Source organism: Arvicola amphibius, chromosome 2 (genome assembly GCF_903992535.2).
Source record: "Arvicola amphibius chromosome 2, mArvAmp1.2, whole genome shotgun sequence".
Lineage (NCBI taxonomy): Eukaryota > Metazoa > Chordata > Mammalia > Rodentia > Cricetidae > Arvicola > Arvicola amphibius.
Genome location: NC_052048.2, coordinates 50,220,361 through 50,236,902, shown reverse-complemented (window position 1 = coordinate 50,236,902; position 16,542 = coordinate 50,220,361). Strand labels below are relative to the sequence as shown.

Here is a 16,542-nt window from a genome sequence, read left to right as displayed (position 1 = left end):
CTTATGTTCTTATTAATATTAAACAGCCAGGTCTGTACCCTTGGGGTAAACGGGAGAGACAGAGAGGAGCTGCTGACATTGACTAGGAATCCAAACAGGACTTGCACTATCGGTATCTACCACGTTGCCGCTCCCCGACTGGGCCTTCTGGGAATTGTAGTCTTTACAGACGCTGCTTTCCTAGAGATCTTGTATGCTCTGCCCCGGAGGTACTACAAATCCCAGGACGCATCGGGATCGGCCCCTCCCGCCCTGGTGTGAGTGTAAACTCACCGCGCCGGGGCGGGCGGCCGGCTAGCGGGCTTAGCGGCTCTGCGCGGGGCAAGTGGCTGGGGGACCCAAGTCCCCCCATCTTCGGCAGGTGCTTCCAAGCAGTGGAAGGCGGGCAAGCGGGAGCCATGCAGTCAGAATCTGGGATCGTGGCGGATTTCGAAGTCGGGGAGGAGTTTCACGAAGAACCCAAAACCTATTACGAACTCAAAAGTCAACCTCTGAAGAGCAGGTGAGTGGTGACAGCTGGAGGGCGGCGCGGCGGGAGGCCCAGGGGCCCCGCACTGGCTACCCGGGGGCGAGAATAGCCAGTCTGACTAGCAGTGGGACAAGGACCCCGTGCCCTTGCCTTGGGGTACAGGGCGACCTGGCCCCTGGCATCTGGGGTTCTGCTCTCAGATGACTTGCTCGCATCCTAGGGTTTCTGACAGAGACACTTCGGGTACCACGGGTCTCTTGGGATGGCTCATCCAGGCGCGGGGACCCTTGGCTGCACAAGCCAGATGCTGAGTTGAATGGGGGCTGGGGCGGTACCCGGTGGTGTAGGAGGAGCACCGGACGGGGACCGTGATGTGGTGGTACCGGGCGGCGGAGTTTTTCTGAAGATTCTAGGAGGCTGAGGGTGGAGATCAGGTGCTCCAGGGAAGCAATGAACTGGCCTGGAGAGTCTCCTAGTAGTTCAGACTCTCTGGGAGAGACTGCTCCAGGTGGCCCCTAGGTTAAGTTGAAGTCCACTAGGGCTTTTTCTCCCACCTGCCACCCGGGAGCACCTGAGTTCCCGGAGGGGGTGGTGGCAGCTGGTGGGCGTGTCTCTCCAGCTGGGCAAGTTCTCAGGCATAGAGTTCCTAGCAAATGTAAAAAAAGGAAGGGAGGAAGGGAGGGAGGGAGGGAGGACGAAAAAAGGAAGGAAGGAAGATAGATAGATAAGCTAGTTCAGAGGCCTGTGGTAGTTGGGAATGATCTCCTTTTCTCTACTACACACGTTTAATTCCCCAGGCACTTCAAAAACTTCGGGACTGGAGTGAAGATACCCTCTGGTTCCTCCCAACTCTGTACATCTGCGGCACCCTGATCCTTTGCATTACTGTCTGTTGCTCTTTGCGGGGCAGAATCGGTTATCTTCCCTTTTCACTCTCCTTGGTCACTTCTTTGTCATGTTTACAGAGGGGGGGATGGTCGCTGGAATCCGTGCTAGCCAAAGAAAGGCTTTACTTCCACCTCTTTCCATAGTGAGATGAGGTGAGGGTGAGACTGGAAGCTTCATCACCTTGTCCCTCAACTGTCTCTAGGGCCTAGATGAGTGAGGTGCCCCTGGCAGAGGGGCAGAGGGCCTCGCTTTTAGGGGAACGGAGGGCCAGGGAGGTAAAAGTCAGGGGTGGAAGGGATCCTTGTTTTTGGAGAGAAGGGGGCTGAGTCTTAACTCTGCTGGAAAAAGGAGCCAGGTTACTTTCCTTTCGGGGCTGGGGTTGGATCTTGAATCCAGTGGGGAGAACAAACTCTGGGAAGAGCAGATGTCCCCGGCTGCCCTTGCAAAAAGCAGGCTTTTTGCACATGCTTGTGGCCAAGTGGAAGGAAATGTGGTAGGCACTGAGATGCGTCAACGTGTCCTGTCACTGGTGGCTTCTGTTCATAATGGCTATTTTGTATGTGAACATAGATTGTGTGTATTGGGTGCTCTGAGTGATGCTGTGTAAGGGGTATTGTTGGTTATGCTCATTAGGGCTTTATCTGCATGTGGCTGAAGGGACCAGTGTTTTACTGGGCCGTCCCTGCTTTTGCTTCTATAAGCAAATGCTTACATAGCTGGAATGAGGGAGGGAGTGTGTGTGTGTGTGTGTGTTCCTGAAAGAAATGAATTAACTGGACTGTTGAGAACGTGATGATGGTGGTTGATACATTTAATGAGTTTGAGGGAGTGGGGAAAATATGCCCTGGAGAAGACCAATGAGGGCCCTGACAACACTTTCATGGAAGGAACTGGTTCTGTTCTTTGTCACAGTCAGCAAGAATGGCATGCAGGAGTACATGCCTTCTGTAGCTAGCTAGCATGGGGAAGGAAAAATGTGGCTGTGTGGGCACAAACACCTTCACACGTTGGTACTAGAAGCAGGTGCGAGGTAGGATAGAGGAGACATATGCTCTTTGAAATAAACCAGTTAAATAAAATCTGTGAGTAAGTATCTGGAGTAGGTGACATTTCCTTATACTGTTTTTGACAGTTGTCCTGATGATACTGTCATTTATATATGTTGTGTGACTTTGAGTGGGCTTCATGTGGTTCAGGGTCTTCTCTTTGTGTTTGATTTATGCCCTTTCCTGAGGCGCCCTTTAAGTCCTGTTTGGGAAAAAGTTGTAAGGAAAGTTGCGGACTCTTGTAAGAAGGCCATTTATCCATTGTATCGTTTAGATCAGTGGTTCTCAACCTGTGGGTCTTGACGCCTTTGGGGTAGAATAACGCTTTCACAGGGGATGCAAATCCGACATCCTTCATCTCAGATAATTACATTACAATTCATAACAATAGCAAAATTACAGTTATGAAGTAGTGACGAAATTAATTTTATGGTTGGGGTCACTGTAACCTGATGAACTGTGTTAGAGGGTTTAAACAGTGGGAAAGTTGAGAGCACTGATCTAGCTTTGCTCCCAAACTCACCTATTTCTTGTCTGTTTCTCTGCTGTGACTTTGACCAGGGCAGTATCAGTCATTGCCTGGGTTATTGCAGCAATCTCTTAACTCTCTCAGCCTTGGCCACTTTTAGATTTTTAATTTAGCAGCTACAATATTCTTGTTAAACTGATTTTTGGATTTTTTTTTAGGACTGAGACCATGGTTCAGACAGTAAAGTGCTTGCCACACAAACATGAGGACCTGAGTTTTATTCCAGGTACCCACATGAAGACGCCAGCGGTGGTGGCTGGCAGTTGTAATCCCAGCCCTAGGGAGGTAGAGAGGAGCCTGCTGGCAAGCCAGTCTGTCTGAATTGATAAAAGTGAGAGATTCTGTCTCAAAAACTAAGGTGAAGAGTGACTGAGGAGGGCACCTGAAGTTGACCTCTCGTCGTCACATGTATGCACATACACATAGATGCACACCCCTGTACACAGTACACATACATGTGAACATGTATACACATATACGTATGCACATACACAAAATTAAACAAAAATACCCACATGATTTTCAGTCGGAGACCAAATCTGCTTCCTTGTGGAGACCCTTGGTTGTCACTGTGGAAGAGAGTCGTGATTAATCCTCAGCAGGTGGATTCCAGGGATGCGGTCGCCTCTCTGCAGTACCCAGGACAGCTTCCCCAGCAAAGGACCACCTGGGCCCTGTGCTAAAACTCAAGCTGGATCACGCTGGTGTCTCTAGTCAAAGCCCTCCGTGACTCTTATTTTTCCTCATTCCTTCCCATGGCACAAGGCAGCCCACGTAGTCAGGCTGCCGACCTTACCTCTTGACACTTAGCATTCCAGGAAGAGCCCAGGCTCCTCTACCTCTGGATCTTTGTGTGTTGCACACTGGCTTCTGCTTGGAGCACCCTTTGTTCAGACAGACACAGTATGCTCTACCCCACCAACTCCTAACTTTCCGCCCAGTGTCATTCTCACGTCCCCCTGATTCTCATCTTATGGATAGTGTGACCTCCTGTGGCCATCTTGTTCATAATTACCCGCTCCCACCGAACTCTCAGGCGTCCTTTTCCAGCTGTGTCTCCCCCACAGTCTTATAATTTACAATCCAGTTCGACAATACTTTATGTTGGATATATATATATATATATATGTATATATGTATATATGTATGTATATATTCTCTTATATATGCCTCGTATATAGATATATAGATACATGCATAACACACACATATATAAATGTGTATGTGGGTGTATGTATATGTATATATTAGACCTCAGAGCTCCATGATGGCAAGGTTTTCTCTCCATGGCTTCTTTACTCTGGAGTCCCCAGAACCGAGAACAGTCACTCAGCCTCAGAGCTCTTGATGTTTCGAGATAGATGCTTCTTTACTGTACAGGGCTGTCAGATGTGCAGATTAATGTCTGATAGTATGTATTTATTGAACACGTGTGCATTTCTCCTTTAGTGTGCCACAAGGTATCGTGTTTAACTTTTATTTTTGTATTCACTATTCTTTTACAAATACATTCCCAGAAGTCCTTCTTCAAGGATGAAGTTCCATATTCTTCACTGGGGCTCAGCCCAGATATTCATATAGTCCAAATGTTGCTGAACCTCGTCTTGGTCTTACTGACTGGTGAAGTGCCGTAGCAAGAGATGCAGTAGGAGCAAAAGTTCTCGGGATGCATGGTGTCTTCCTGAGAGTGATTTCTCCACGATGGGTCACAGAAGAAACAATCGCACTGGCAAGTCACACCAGGAAAATGTCCTTGAGCTCCTGGGTATGGGCAAAGCCCGGAAGGTCTTTTGATCTGAACTGCAGAAGCCAGTGGCGTGGCCCGTGGCCTTCCGATGGCTTTACTCTGGAGAAGCCTACACCTTTGTAGTTGCTGATGCTCTTTTCCTGAGCAGATGTAGGTACTGGCTTCATTTGGTCCCCGTTTCCTCCTACAAATTTTAGTACTGTTTTAGACAGTATTAAATTTCCTGCAGATTAGAAATGGCAGTGTAAGCCAGTGTTAAGTTAATCATGGCAAGATGGGCTGCTGCCGTGGTGCCAAGTGCGGATTCAAAGAGAGGCGTGTGGAGTTTGCACGCGTGTGTGGTAAGATGAGAAACATAGGCTGTTCTGTTCCCACACGTCACAAGCCCACTGGCTTTTCCTGAGGCTTCCCCTTCAGTTTCCATGCTAAAAATGCCCTTTTATTTTAGGAAAGAATAATCCATGCGTGGCAAAACAAAACTGTCAAGTCAATCTCAATCTCCCTCCCTCCCTCCCTCCTATTCCTTCTCTCCTCCCCCCACCCACCACACTGCTGGTTTGTTTGGTTTTGGACATTTTCTTATTTCTTTTTAATTTTTAATTTTTTCTGATCTGTCAGATCTGCATTAGCTTAATTAGCTTGGAAGCTTCACTCTGTCATTGTATTGTCCCTAACTAGCTGGGTGATCCTGGGCAGGCCTGGTGATCTCTAACTTAGTTTCCTCCTCTAGCAAATAGGGGCTTCTTCCCAGAGACAAAGAAAATGAACAATGATACTGACTTTGGGGATGGTGCTGGCACACAGCCATCGCTCAGCAAATGCGAGTACATGTGGCTCTTGTTTTCCTTTTTCTTAGTGAGCTCCGACATTCTGGAATGTGTTTGTGTTTAGTACACTGTGGCTCACTTCTCTAAGGCAAGTCTTGTTATGTAATAAAACTTCCTCAATCTTGCAAATTCATTTTTACTTTCCTTCTAACAAGTGTTCAGAAATTTATTTTTGCATTTTATATCTTTGAGCCGTCTGATAATGGTTTATTTCTGCAGGTTAAACACTGGCAAATGTGACATCGGCACACACATAAAAATTTATAATTAGCATGCATTTCCAAGTCTGAGTATACCAAAATTAATTGGCTAACAGGTGTTTAGTAGGTGCCAATCCCTGTTCAGAGTGTTTTTACATGAGCAGGATATACTTAATCCCAGACTTATGAGATGGCTCAGCTGTTGAAGGCTTAGGCTCAAAACCAAGAAGAAAAGATATATTTAATCTTTGCAAAGCCCAAGCAGACACTACGAACAAAGGTGGTACTAATCATGATGTTAAAACTCTCTAGTCCTAACTGTATTCCAAGCGCTCTTCTGAACAGAACAACTAATTCTCACCTAAGCCTTGGGCATCAGTATTTTTAGTTTCCACTTTTTTTTTTTTACAGAGAGGGAAACTGAGGCATACCAAGTACTAGATAGGGCCCAGATTTAAACTGAGGTGGTCCCGTTGGACGCCAGGCTCTTGTCAGCTAGTGTGCACTGCCCTGCACAAGGTGATCATGCAGAATCCAAAGCTGCAGCCCAAACTCCCAGTAGGGCGAGGGGCAGAGAACTTGTCCACTCAGTGACTATACAAGTCAGAGTGTGGCCTGCTGTGGGCATCAGCAGTGGGCGTTTATTTATTAAAGGAACCAGAATGGGCATGGTGTCGGGCAGTGGTTCTGTGAGTGAATGAGGGAATTTGAATTTGACCTTCAAAGTGAAGTGACATTCAAACAGTTGAGAAGGCATGAGGTGGCATGGAGGGCTTGCTCCTCAAGGCTAGAAGACTCTAATGCCGCTGGAAGGCTTAGGGAGCTACACTGTGTTGTGACCACGTCTTGGCCACTTACCCAGTGCCTCTGGCTTCAAGATGCCTGATGTCATGGGATCTCAACCTACCTTTAAGATGGGACCAATATTCTTGAGATTGGTATGAGTTTTAAAATAGAGACAAAAAGATGACTATACGCCTAGCATAGACCTTTGGTAATTGATAGTGGATCTTTCTTTTCTGGTAAAATTGCACTTGTCTCCTCTTAACAAGTCAGCTCTTACAGGCTCAGGAGCAAACTAGACAAGACTGAGGTGTCTCAACCTGGCAGATGTTCCGTCCTCATTATGCAGATGAGCTTTGCGATATGATTAGGCGGAACACTTGATTAAAGTGGGATTCTAAGTGTTGGTTTTGTCTGTTATTGGAGATTTCCTCTTCCCGAGTGCCGCTATTTATAGTTTCTTTAAGTGTGCGTATGTTTGATTCCCTTTGAGTTCTGCAGTGCAGTTTGCACAAGCTGATGTTTAGATCTGCTCCAGTTGTGCAAGAAGTGGAAAATACCCTTTTTTTAGAACAGGTCACATGTGCTTGCTGTCAGGAATAGGACCTCAGTGTAGAAAAATGTATCTCGGGACAGATCAAAATTACTAAATTTCTCCCTCCAACTGCTTTGTTTCAGAACTGGCAGTATTAGGATAAATAACAGGAAAAAATATCCCGGGTTACTCTTCTTCTTTTGGTCATCTGTCAAGGACAGCAAGAAAGAGTTCGGTTTGTTTTTGTGTGTGTGCTTGTGTGAGTAGCAAGTATAAAATGTGCTGTACTGTTAGGTTTGTCTAATCAAAGTAAATCATAAAAATATGTTTAAGCACTCTCCAAGTGTGGTTTGTTTGGAGGAAACAGTCAAGAAGGCAGGTCAGAGACAGTAACTGTGGTCATCTTAAGCTTTCGGTATTAGCACGATGACTCTACAGTTCATCTAGAGGGTTCTCTGTGTCTAAAGACTGTGCCTGGAGGAACAAAGGTATATCCAAACTATACCAAACACAAAGTCTGCACCTCTCTCTCCTGGAGGGCTGGGCTCTTCACTGGAAATCCCCCTCCCTGTTTCTGGTACCAGCATTTCCCAAGGCCGGCTCTGGCTTCTCATTGGTAAACCCCATTTTCTAGGTTGCTTCTTAAATATGGCTTCTTTGTCTCTTTGTGCCGTTGTTTCCTCTTGTGTTGGGTCAAGCATGTTGTGGAGGATAAAGGGGTGACCCCCTTGAGGTGGTCACATGAGACCCTTGTCTTGAAATTTTTGCAATTAGACCCTTGTCCTTCGCCATCACTTCCCGGTTCTTCTCAAGAGCTGGGTGCTATGGTCCAGGCACACAAGGCATAAGAGATGTGACCTTCCCGGTGGTTTTCCACCCCAGCTGGAAACTGAGTCAGGCTGGGCTGAACAGCAGAGCCCTGGGGGAGGGGAATAAGGGTAACTGGTAAAAAAAATAATCATAGGGATGAAATTACACCTCAACTTCATGAAGGCCCTGTCATGGCTCCTCATCCCTGCCTCCCTCAGTCTCTCAGTCATGTTACGCTCTGAGGTCAGAAGGACCTGCATGTTTTTGTTTTTCTTCATACCCCACCCCTATTTCTTTCCCTTTTTACAGCAGTTATGTATTAAGGATTTCTACGGTGTCTGGCTCTTACTGGCTGCAGGGAATGAAATATAAATTAGATAGCCAGAGGTTTTTTTTCTTTCTTTCTTTCTTTCTTTTTTCTAGCACTGTACACTTCCATCTTGGAGGTAGGGACTTCTGAGTTAATACTGAACCAAAGAAACGAGCCAGGTGATTTGTGGTCACTGTGGTGGAGTGTGACTGAGGAACGAGCCGGCTGTCTGAGGTCGGCAGGCCAGGGAGGGCATGGGGAAATAAGAGCTTCTGAAGTAAGACCTGGCAGGATGAAGAATGTCTGACATGAAGGTACACACCTTGGTGCTACTACTCACTAGCTCTGTGACTTTAAACAAGTTAGTTACCCGACCTCTCTGAACTTGAGAGCCCTCTTGAGTAAAAGAACTGATTTGCAAAATTTCTACAAAAATAAAAGGTCTAATGTATAGAAAGCAGCTAACATCAGTTTGGCAGTGAGACTTATTGAAGGTAAGATGTGAAAAGTGGAAAAAAATTGATGTTAATCTATTTTGGCTGTGAGCATTTATAGTTGGTTTTGCTTTTTTTTTTCTTAGTATTGGACGAGTCAAGCTTCACGCTTGTCTTTGTAAAATTAATCGTGGACTAAGAGTGGAGATGGATCTTTCTTTTTAGTCTCTCTTATTTCCTTCAGAATTGTCTGGCTCCCTGGTGTCCTACTGTGTCTTCACTGATGTCATATCTGACCCTGCCTGGCTTGGGAATGGGCTTTGGGTTGGACTTGGGTTACTTTTTTGGGTGTAAAGGTAAGGTCTGAGTAAATGAGGATTCACCAGCAAATTTCCCAAAACGTGAGCATCCTCCTGCCTCCCAGCCCTGGTCTCAGCAGTGGATCAGGCCCCTTGATGGGAAGTGTTAGCTTTGGTGCAGAAGTGAAGAGGAGAAGCTTAACTTCCCGTGCTCCCCCCAGCTCTGTCAGCCGTGGCTTCCACAGACGGTAGCTTTTAACACGACCTCTTTGAAAACTGTTTTTTTTTTTTTTTTTTTTGAAATCCATTTGGATGTCGATAGCTGTGCTCTCTCCTTCACATACCTGTGGAATGGTATTTTTCAGAAGGCAATATCAGAGAGAAAGCAAATCTTTTCTATCTAAACCAGCGAGTTCAGGTCTAGGGGAAGCATTGATGGACTCCAGTTCTTCTATAAGAAGCTGTGGCTCATTGAGCAATTTCAGGAAGGCGTGTGTCGGCTTCGCCTTCCCTCCTCTGCCCCTTCCCCAGCGTGAGTCATTTGCTGAATCATTCACACACATTCCCTCACTTTCCATTTGATCAAAGACATCATTGGAAAAGTGGTTTCCTGACCAATAGACTATGCCCAGCTCATATTTGCAGACTATATATTTTCACTGGGCAAAGCTTGCCTTGTCTAGAAGTTGTGAGGCCGAAAAGATTTATTTATGGGGTTATATATGAATTTCCAAAGTGACAGTCAGATGAAGGTGCTCTGTTTGCTTTGGTCCCTTTTTACATGGAAATCACAAACATGGCTTTCTTATCTAAGTCAGGCACCAGAACCATACAGGTAAGGTCTGCCAGAGGACCTAGGTGATGCATGACTCCACTGTTCTTTTGATCTGACCAAGGTCTCTGCAGAATTAGCAGAGACAGGACTCCACAGTAAGGTTGGTGAAACCACACAAGGGTACGTGTGTGGTCTAGTCTCAGCTACCTTTCCATCCAAAGGACTGGGTACACTTTATCTCCCAGTTCTCTGTAGAAGCAGTGAGTTACCCCAGCGGCAGCTTTCTCTGCTTGCATTTTGGAGCCTGTAGAATGGCACCATGCAAACTTTGTACATTAGTCAGTAGGACCCTTTGGAAATGATTCATCATGCTTTTGGCTGAGAATGACAGAGAATAACCATGACGATCGTATGACCAGTTAGAGTCCTTTATTTACAAAGGGTAACTTCAGCTGTGCCTTCTAGAAACGTGTTTATTTTTAAAGGCAGCATTTCTAATAGCCTAGGTGAAGCAAGCCCAACAAATATGAGCAGCTGGCACAATTCCTTGCGACAAGCCAAATGCAATTCTGTCCGTTTGCTGCAAGGAAACACACGTGGAGAGTAATTTGCGAGGTTGGCCACTGACTGGAGTGTCCTGGACAATCAGACTGCAGACTTTTTGGAACCACACCTTGCATCATTCATCAGAGCATGGTAATTTCCCCCGTCATCTCACTAATAATATTTTATCTAGGTAAATGCTGGGTGAGTAAATGGCCAATGATGTGAGCATGGAATGCAGTCCCAAGGATGCAGGCTGCAGATGGACGCGTTACAGCTGTGAGTTAGAAGTGAACGAGAGGACTGATTGGGCTTGCTTGGTCATCACAGCAAAGGCACTGAACTGTACAGTTGAGCGGAAGCTGAGTGACAGAGACAATTAGTTGTGGATTTTTTGAGGGGGTGGGATTCAGCGATACTTTAGGGTACTCCATTCACTTTGGAGAGTCTTTTCCTTGTAACCTCTTTTTGTCTCTGTTGATTCCACACACCTGACAGCATTCTGGTTCGTTCTCACTGGCAGCCAGCATCCCTTCCCTTACACGTTTCTCCTACTGGATAGGTTTCATTTCACTTCTGAACAGTCTCTTTCCCAAGTTCAGTCTCTCTCACATGCCTGGTCCTTGTAGTTGAGCCTCATGTGATAGATGCCTGGTCCCGTGTCCTTCTCACAGGAGTTGGTTTTGGGGATGTGCTGCACCCTAAGCGGACCCCAAGAGTTCCTTGGATCCTGCCACATCCCTCATGTAGTTCCCCTGAAGAGCTTTCTAGACAGAATTACCCTCCTCCCTTAAACAAACAAACAAACTGGTGACTTTTTTTTTTTTATCAGTGATTATTCTTTATCGCTGACAGGACAATATGAGCAACTCTGCATGATTTTTACTGAAAGTATTCTGCGTCATGGAGGTGTTCCTTCTAAAACATCACTCCAAGAATGATTTAACAAAGAGGGAGGGCTGGGGTTTATGGAACTGTATTTGAACAGTGGTGTTTAGTAAGTGTGCATATTCAGGTCTACCAGCCCTGGAGAGCTTCTGGGATGCTCTGCCTCCATTTCTGGTCTAGTAGCCCGGGATAGGGTCTGAAAAGTCTTATTTCTCACAAATTTGTGACTGTTACTCTGGTTGGAGAGTGGCGTCACACTTTGAAAAGGTGGTTGAGGGTGATTTTTCTCAATGAACTTGAAATTACAAAGATGCTGGTTATAAATCATGTATTATGACAAGGTTGGCCCCTGTCAGGTGACAGAATATTCAAATTAATCATGCTTAATTAGAAAAAGAAATGTCCAAGACTATGGATGGCAGGTTTGCCCGAGAGTTTGCCATTTGAGTGGCTGACGGACTGGCTCAAATCTTGAACTGGGGGTAGTTTCTTCCCAACTCTGCGAGGGTGGAACTGGAAGCAGACTGAAGTCACTTGACTGAGAGATTGGGTTGAGAAACAGGGTGATGGTGGTTTGGGGCACGTCCGCATGACCGGATTGTTTTCCACAAAACTTCTGCTGAATAAAACTTGAAATACGACTGTCGGCCTGTTTTCCTATCTCTAATGAATTCCAGACAGTTTGTAGAGTGTGGGAGCGTCCAAAACAGAGGGGCGGAAGATTGGGCTAAGCCAGGGTTTGCTCTGTCACACACAAGGCTGCCTCTTCCTCTTTGTTTTCAGCCTCGGCACACTGCTTGTTCCTCTGATGGGGGTAGAGCGGGATGGGGCGGGGGCTATGAGAAGGAAGGTCAGGGCCAGACAAATTAAGTTCAGAAGAAAGTTCCAGACTCTGGATTTACCAGAAATGCAACCTGCCCATGTTTAATCCACTTAGACCCAAATGTTTTGAATTATGTGTTTTTGCTGTTGTTGCCCAACGAACTTCTCCAGAGAAAGAACCCTCATCTGTTCTGACCATAAACTGGCTGAGAGCTTTCACCCCCAGTTCAGGAAGTGTAAATTTAGGAGAAGGTGGAATTGAACTTAAATTCCACGTTTGCCACCCTTTAGCTGAGTACCCCGAGCCTGTGGTCCCGGGGGCCCCAGTTTCAGTGTAGGGCTGACAGGAGGGAATGAATGGGTCACAACACAGTATGGAGTTCTAGGGAAATTATGTGAATTGACAGAGATGTGTAGGGCTAGGGACATAACTCAGGCAGCAAATGCTTGCTGTGCAAGCGTGAGGATCTGAGCTTGGTCCCCGGGACCCTAAGAAAGTAGAGTGTGGTGGGCGTGTGTTTGTATCCGGGGCTTAGGAGATGAAAATAGGCAGAGCCAGGGACTTGCTTGCTAGAGAAGTCAACCTACTTAGTGAGCTTCAGGCCAGTAAGAACTACCTCTGACCCCATATACACAGGTGGGTAGCACCTGAGAAATCACATCTGAAATTGACCTCTGGCTTCTATATGAACTTGTATATACACACATACATACCCCCTGCCCCCGCCCCCACACACATACAGTCTCTGTACACATATGAACGTTCTCACATACACATAGAGAAATGTGGAGGAATATGTGAATGTAGTCGTCTGCCCAAATCCTGGCTGTTACTCCCTCCCAGTTAACCTTCATACCTGTCCTCCCAGTTAACCTTCATATATGTCATCCCAGTTAACCTTCATATGTGTCATCCCAGTTAACCTTCATACATGTCATCCCAGTTAACCTTCATATATGTCCTCCCAGTTAACCTTCATACCTGTCATCCCATTTAACCTTCATACATGTCACTCATTAGGTTTCTGACATGAAATAGACTTTTCTTTTTGATGCCATAGTAAGGAGGGAAGCACTCAAGGACAGGCAGGATGAGAAGCAGGTCCATAGAAAAGGCCCGAAATAATTGCCAAGTTGGGTAATCAGCATTGGAATCTTCGAGAGTTGATCCGGGTCAAATAGTGGGGAATGGTGGGATGCCTTAGAGGGAGATATTTAAGGCTGGCACGAGCTGTTTACACGCGCGGCGTTACCCTTTGTGGCCAGCAGTCTTTGTCTTTATCAACATGTTTCCTTTCATCCTAATTACAGAGCATGGCTGGGCGGAGAACGCATAAGAAGAGGCTCTAATTGGAATTGTGCAATCTCATGGCAGCTCAGTGCCACTGCTGTGTCTGTACAGGCTCCTGTGATTGCTAACTGTCCCCATCCAGCCTTGTCCATGTTGACCTCCTGCTCTCTGGTCACACATGGTACACCGTCATCCCTTTACGTAGTCATATTCATCCAGTATCAGTCAGGAGACCTCATCTGCCCGAACTTCAGGGTTTTCCTGTCTTCCTGTACATTAGGAAGTTAGAAACTGAGTTTGAAATGGTCTCCTCTGACATTGCATTTCTTGGCCATTGCAACTTTTCTCTCCTGAAAGTGGTGGTTAACCTAGTGCTTAGAAAATAGAAAGGAGGGGGCTGGAGAGATGGCTCAGAGGTTAGAAACACTAGCTGCTCTTCCAGAGGTCTTGAGTTCAATTCCCAGCAACCACATGATGGCTCACAATCACCCATAATGAGATCTGGTGCCCTTCTCTGGCCTGCAGGCATACATGCAGTTTAGAACACTGTATACATAATAAATAAATCTTTAAAAAAAATGGGAAGGAGTTAACCTGAATAGTAACTGTCTTTTCTGGGAGAACAGATTCATTATATGCTAGGTATCTGTAAAGGCCCTCATCAGTAAGTATTCAGCAATGTGCCTGGGAACCAGCGTGCTCACCTCTTTAATTTTTGATTTAATGAGAGGATGGCTAGAGAAAGGTTACAACAGATACAGGCATGATGGAGGTTGAGGCAGGAAAATCTTGAATTCTAGGCCACTTGGACAACATAGTAAGACCCTGTCTCAGAAAGCCAAACCAGAGCCAAAGACTGCATCGCATGTCAGCCGCCATGCCGGGTGTAACTGCGATGTTACTCTCTCTGTGCTGGTTGTTCAGCATCCTTGCCCACTGTGGCAGTCGGTATTGTCTGTGCCACTGGCCACGTCTTTGCAACGCAAGCTTAGGGTCTGGATGAAAATGGAAGAAATGGGAAGTCGTAGAAATGTTCATCTAAAGGAGCTGGGGATTTTTCATCGTGCCTAAGTCATAATCAGATTTTCTATGGCTGAAAGACTCCGACTGTATGGTTGATCTTCACATGTGTATGGGGATATACAGCAAACTTTTGAGTCCAGACTCGTCCTGAATGAAGAGTCCTTCACACCTTTCCCCACAACTATTTGCTCTTGTGTACATCGGAATGGGAACAGATTTACCAACTGTAGCGTAATTAAAGGAAGTCCCTGAGAGCCCATGATTAAAGATAACAAATGTTTATTGGGAAACCCTCACAATAAGAAAGTCGCTGTGTTTCTCTGCTCTGGGGGCGCTGGGCGCTGCAAACTGAACTCTGACTACCAACCAAGTGAAAGAACAAAAGAGCTGAGCATGCTTCCTGTCTGTGCGCGTCGGACCTCAGACCACGCCCTAAAGGGCTGGTATCTAAAATGCTATTGACTGAGTTCCCACAATAAACAACCGGTTAATTGCACACGTGTGCGCCTACACACACACACACACACACACACACACACGCACACTCACACACATGCACACGTATATACACATGTGCGTGCCCCCCACCTTCTACCTGAATGCAGTTGTACACACATAAAAACACAGATAGTGTTTTTGTCCCCCCCCACCACCTCAGGGTAGTTGCAATCTTGTGTCATTCTGAGGGAAACAGCTTCTCTCCTGAGAGTTATAGGAAACAAGCAGCATGGAAATTTTCTTCCTTCCATGTTGTTGAAGCAATGACATACAGAGCCAGGTTCTTTGGGGCCAGAGAGGATGGAGCCTGAGGAGGGCTGCTTAGACCCATCATGCCTAATGGGTATCTGAACCCTGAACTTGAGGGAGAGGAATGGGTGGCTCCATGGAGAGTTAGGGGCACAGCTTGATGGGAAAGTTGTCAGATGGATTTATTTATTTCTGGGTGGATGCGAAGAGGTCTGCCTCCTGCTCTGACTTTTCTGAGTCTTGGCCTGGGAGTTAATTTGTAGCATCCTCAGCATATTTATTTTGCTCTTCCAGGTGAGGGTCAGTCTCACAGGTATTGAGCCCACTGTGGAGTCAGGAAATGCTGATGAGGAAGAGAGTCCAACTGAATGAACATTGTTGTCCTTGGCCACGGGAAGGGTAGCTTGCTGGGTCATAACACGATCAAGGGTCAGAAGAGGTCTTCTTAGAAGAAATGAACCTGATTAGTGGTTACATCTGCTACTCTAGGAATAAATACACTTTAAATGGTATCCACTGAGGGCACCCTTCAGCTGCCCTTACTTTAAAAATTAATCAAGCTCCTTGTATTTATAAATAGGACAGCGGTAACACTTATTTTACTGTCAGTGAGTCCCCAAGAGGACAGGGAATTTGGTAGTTTGTTGGGTATGTCAAACGCCCAGGACACTGAGTGACCCCCAAATGGTTTTGAAAGAAAGAATAACCAGAATGTGCTGGGGCAGTAGCTTGGTTGCTAGAGTGTTTGCTTAGCATGTACCTTACACACTACACAACACTGGGGCCTGTGTCTAACACCAGCTAAAGCCAGCTGTGTGGTATACACCTTTGCTTCCAATTCTCCCCATTCCAGGTGAAGGCTGAAGGATCAGAAAGCCAAGGTCATCCTCAGTATAGCCTGGGATGCACAAGAATCCACTTCAAAAACTAAAAATACAAGAACACTTCAAATAAGAATCAGATAAAAGGGTTTTGTTTGTTTGTTTGTTTGTTTGGTTTTAGTGTGTTCAAAGGACTTTTCTGGGAAACAGGCAGGAAATGGTTTTAGACTTTCCCCTTATTAGCTATCCCCCTAGGTTTTTCTGAGCCCAAGTTTTCTCTCTTGTATATTAGACTATGGTAGAATTTCCCTCTCGGGACAGTGCAGTGGCATGTAAGGTGCCCAGTATCCACAACCCTCAATACAGTAAATGAGTAGGCAGGGGATTGCTGTTGCTCTTGTTGCTAAGGTGGGGGGGGGCAATAAACTACAGCCAGCACTTCTTATTTTCGGAGCTTATGCTCTATAACACCACTAAAACCATCAAATTTGTGAATACTGCATTATTCCCAGGACAATAATGAGGTAGTTTCCTGGGAGCCCCTAGTCTCAACCTTTTTTTGTTAACCAATGAATGACTAACTGTCTTAAGTGTGGTTCCTGTTGAAGGCACTGTATTTTATGGGTATTATTGACTAGTTAACACTGAACTGACCAGTAACGCTGCATCTCATGTCTGAGGAATGCTTATTTCACTACCTATGCTGTCTCCCCACTCAACAACCTCTTAGCATGTAGCAGCACGAGAGGCAGTGG

At 45.9% G+C, this 16,542-nt stretch overlaps 1 protein-coding gene across 4 annotated transcripts in view; it reads left to right on the top strand.

Moving 5' to 3' along the window:
* The first annotated feature begins 268 nt into the window (after nt 1-268).
* Nucleotides 269-16,542, top strand: part of Mitf (melanocyte inducing transcription factor) — a 218,683-nt gene continuing 202,409 nt past the window's right edge. For all 4 annotated transcript variants that reach the window (XM_038318830.1, XM_038318828.1, XM_038318829.1 and 1 more), the window contains exon 1: nt 269-502. In XM_038318830.1, the coding sequence (XP_038174758.1) occupies nt 399-502 (104 nt within the window). In that variant the 5' untranslated portion in view covers nt 269-398. The remainder of the gene's footprint in view (nt 503-16,542) is intronic.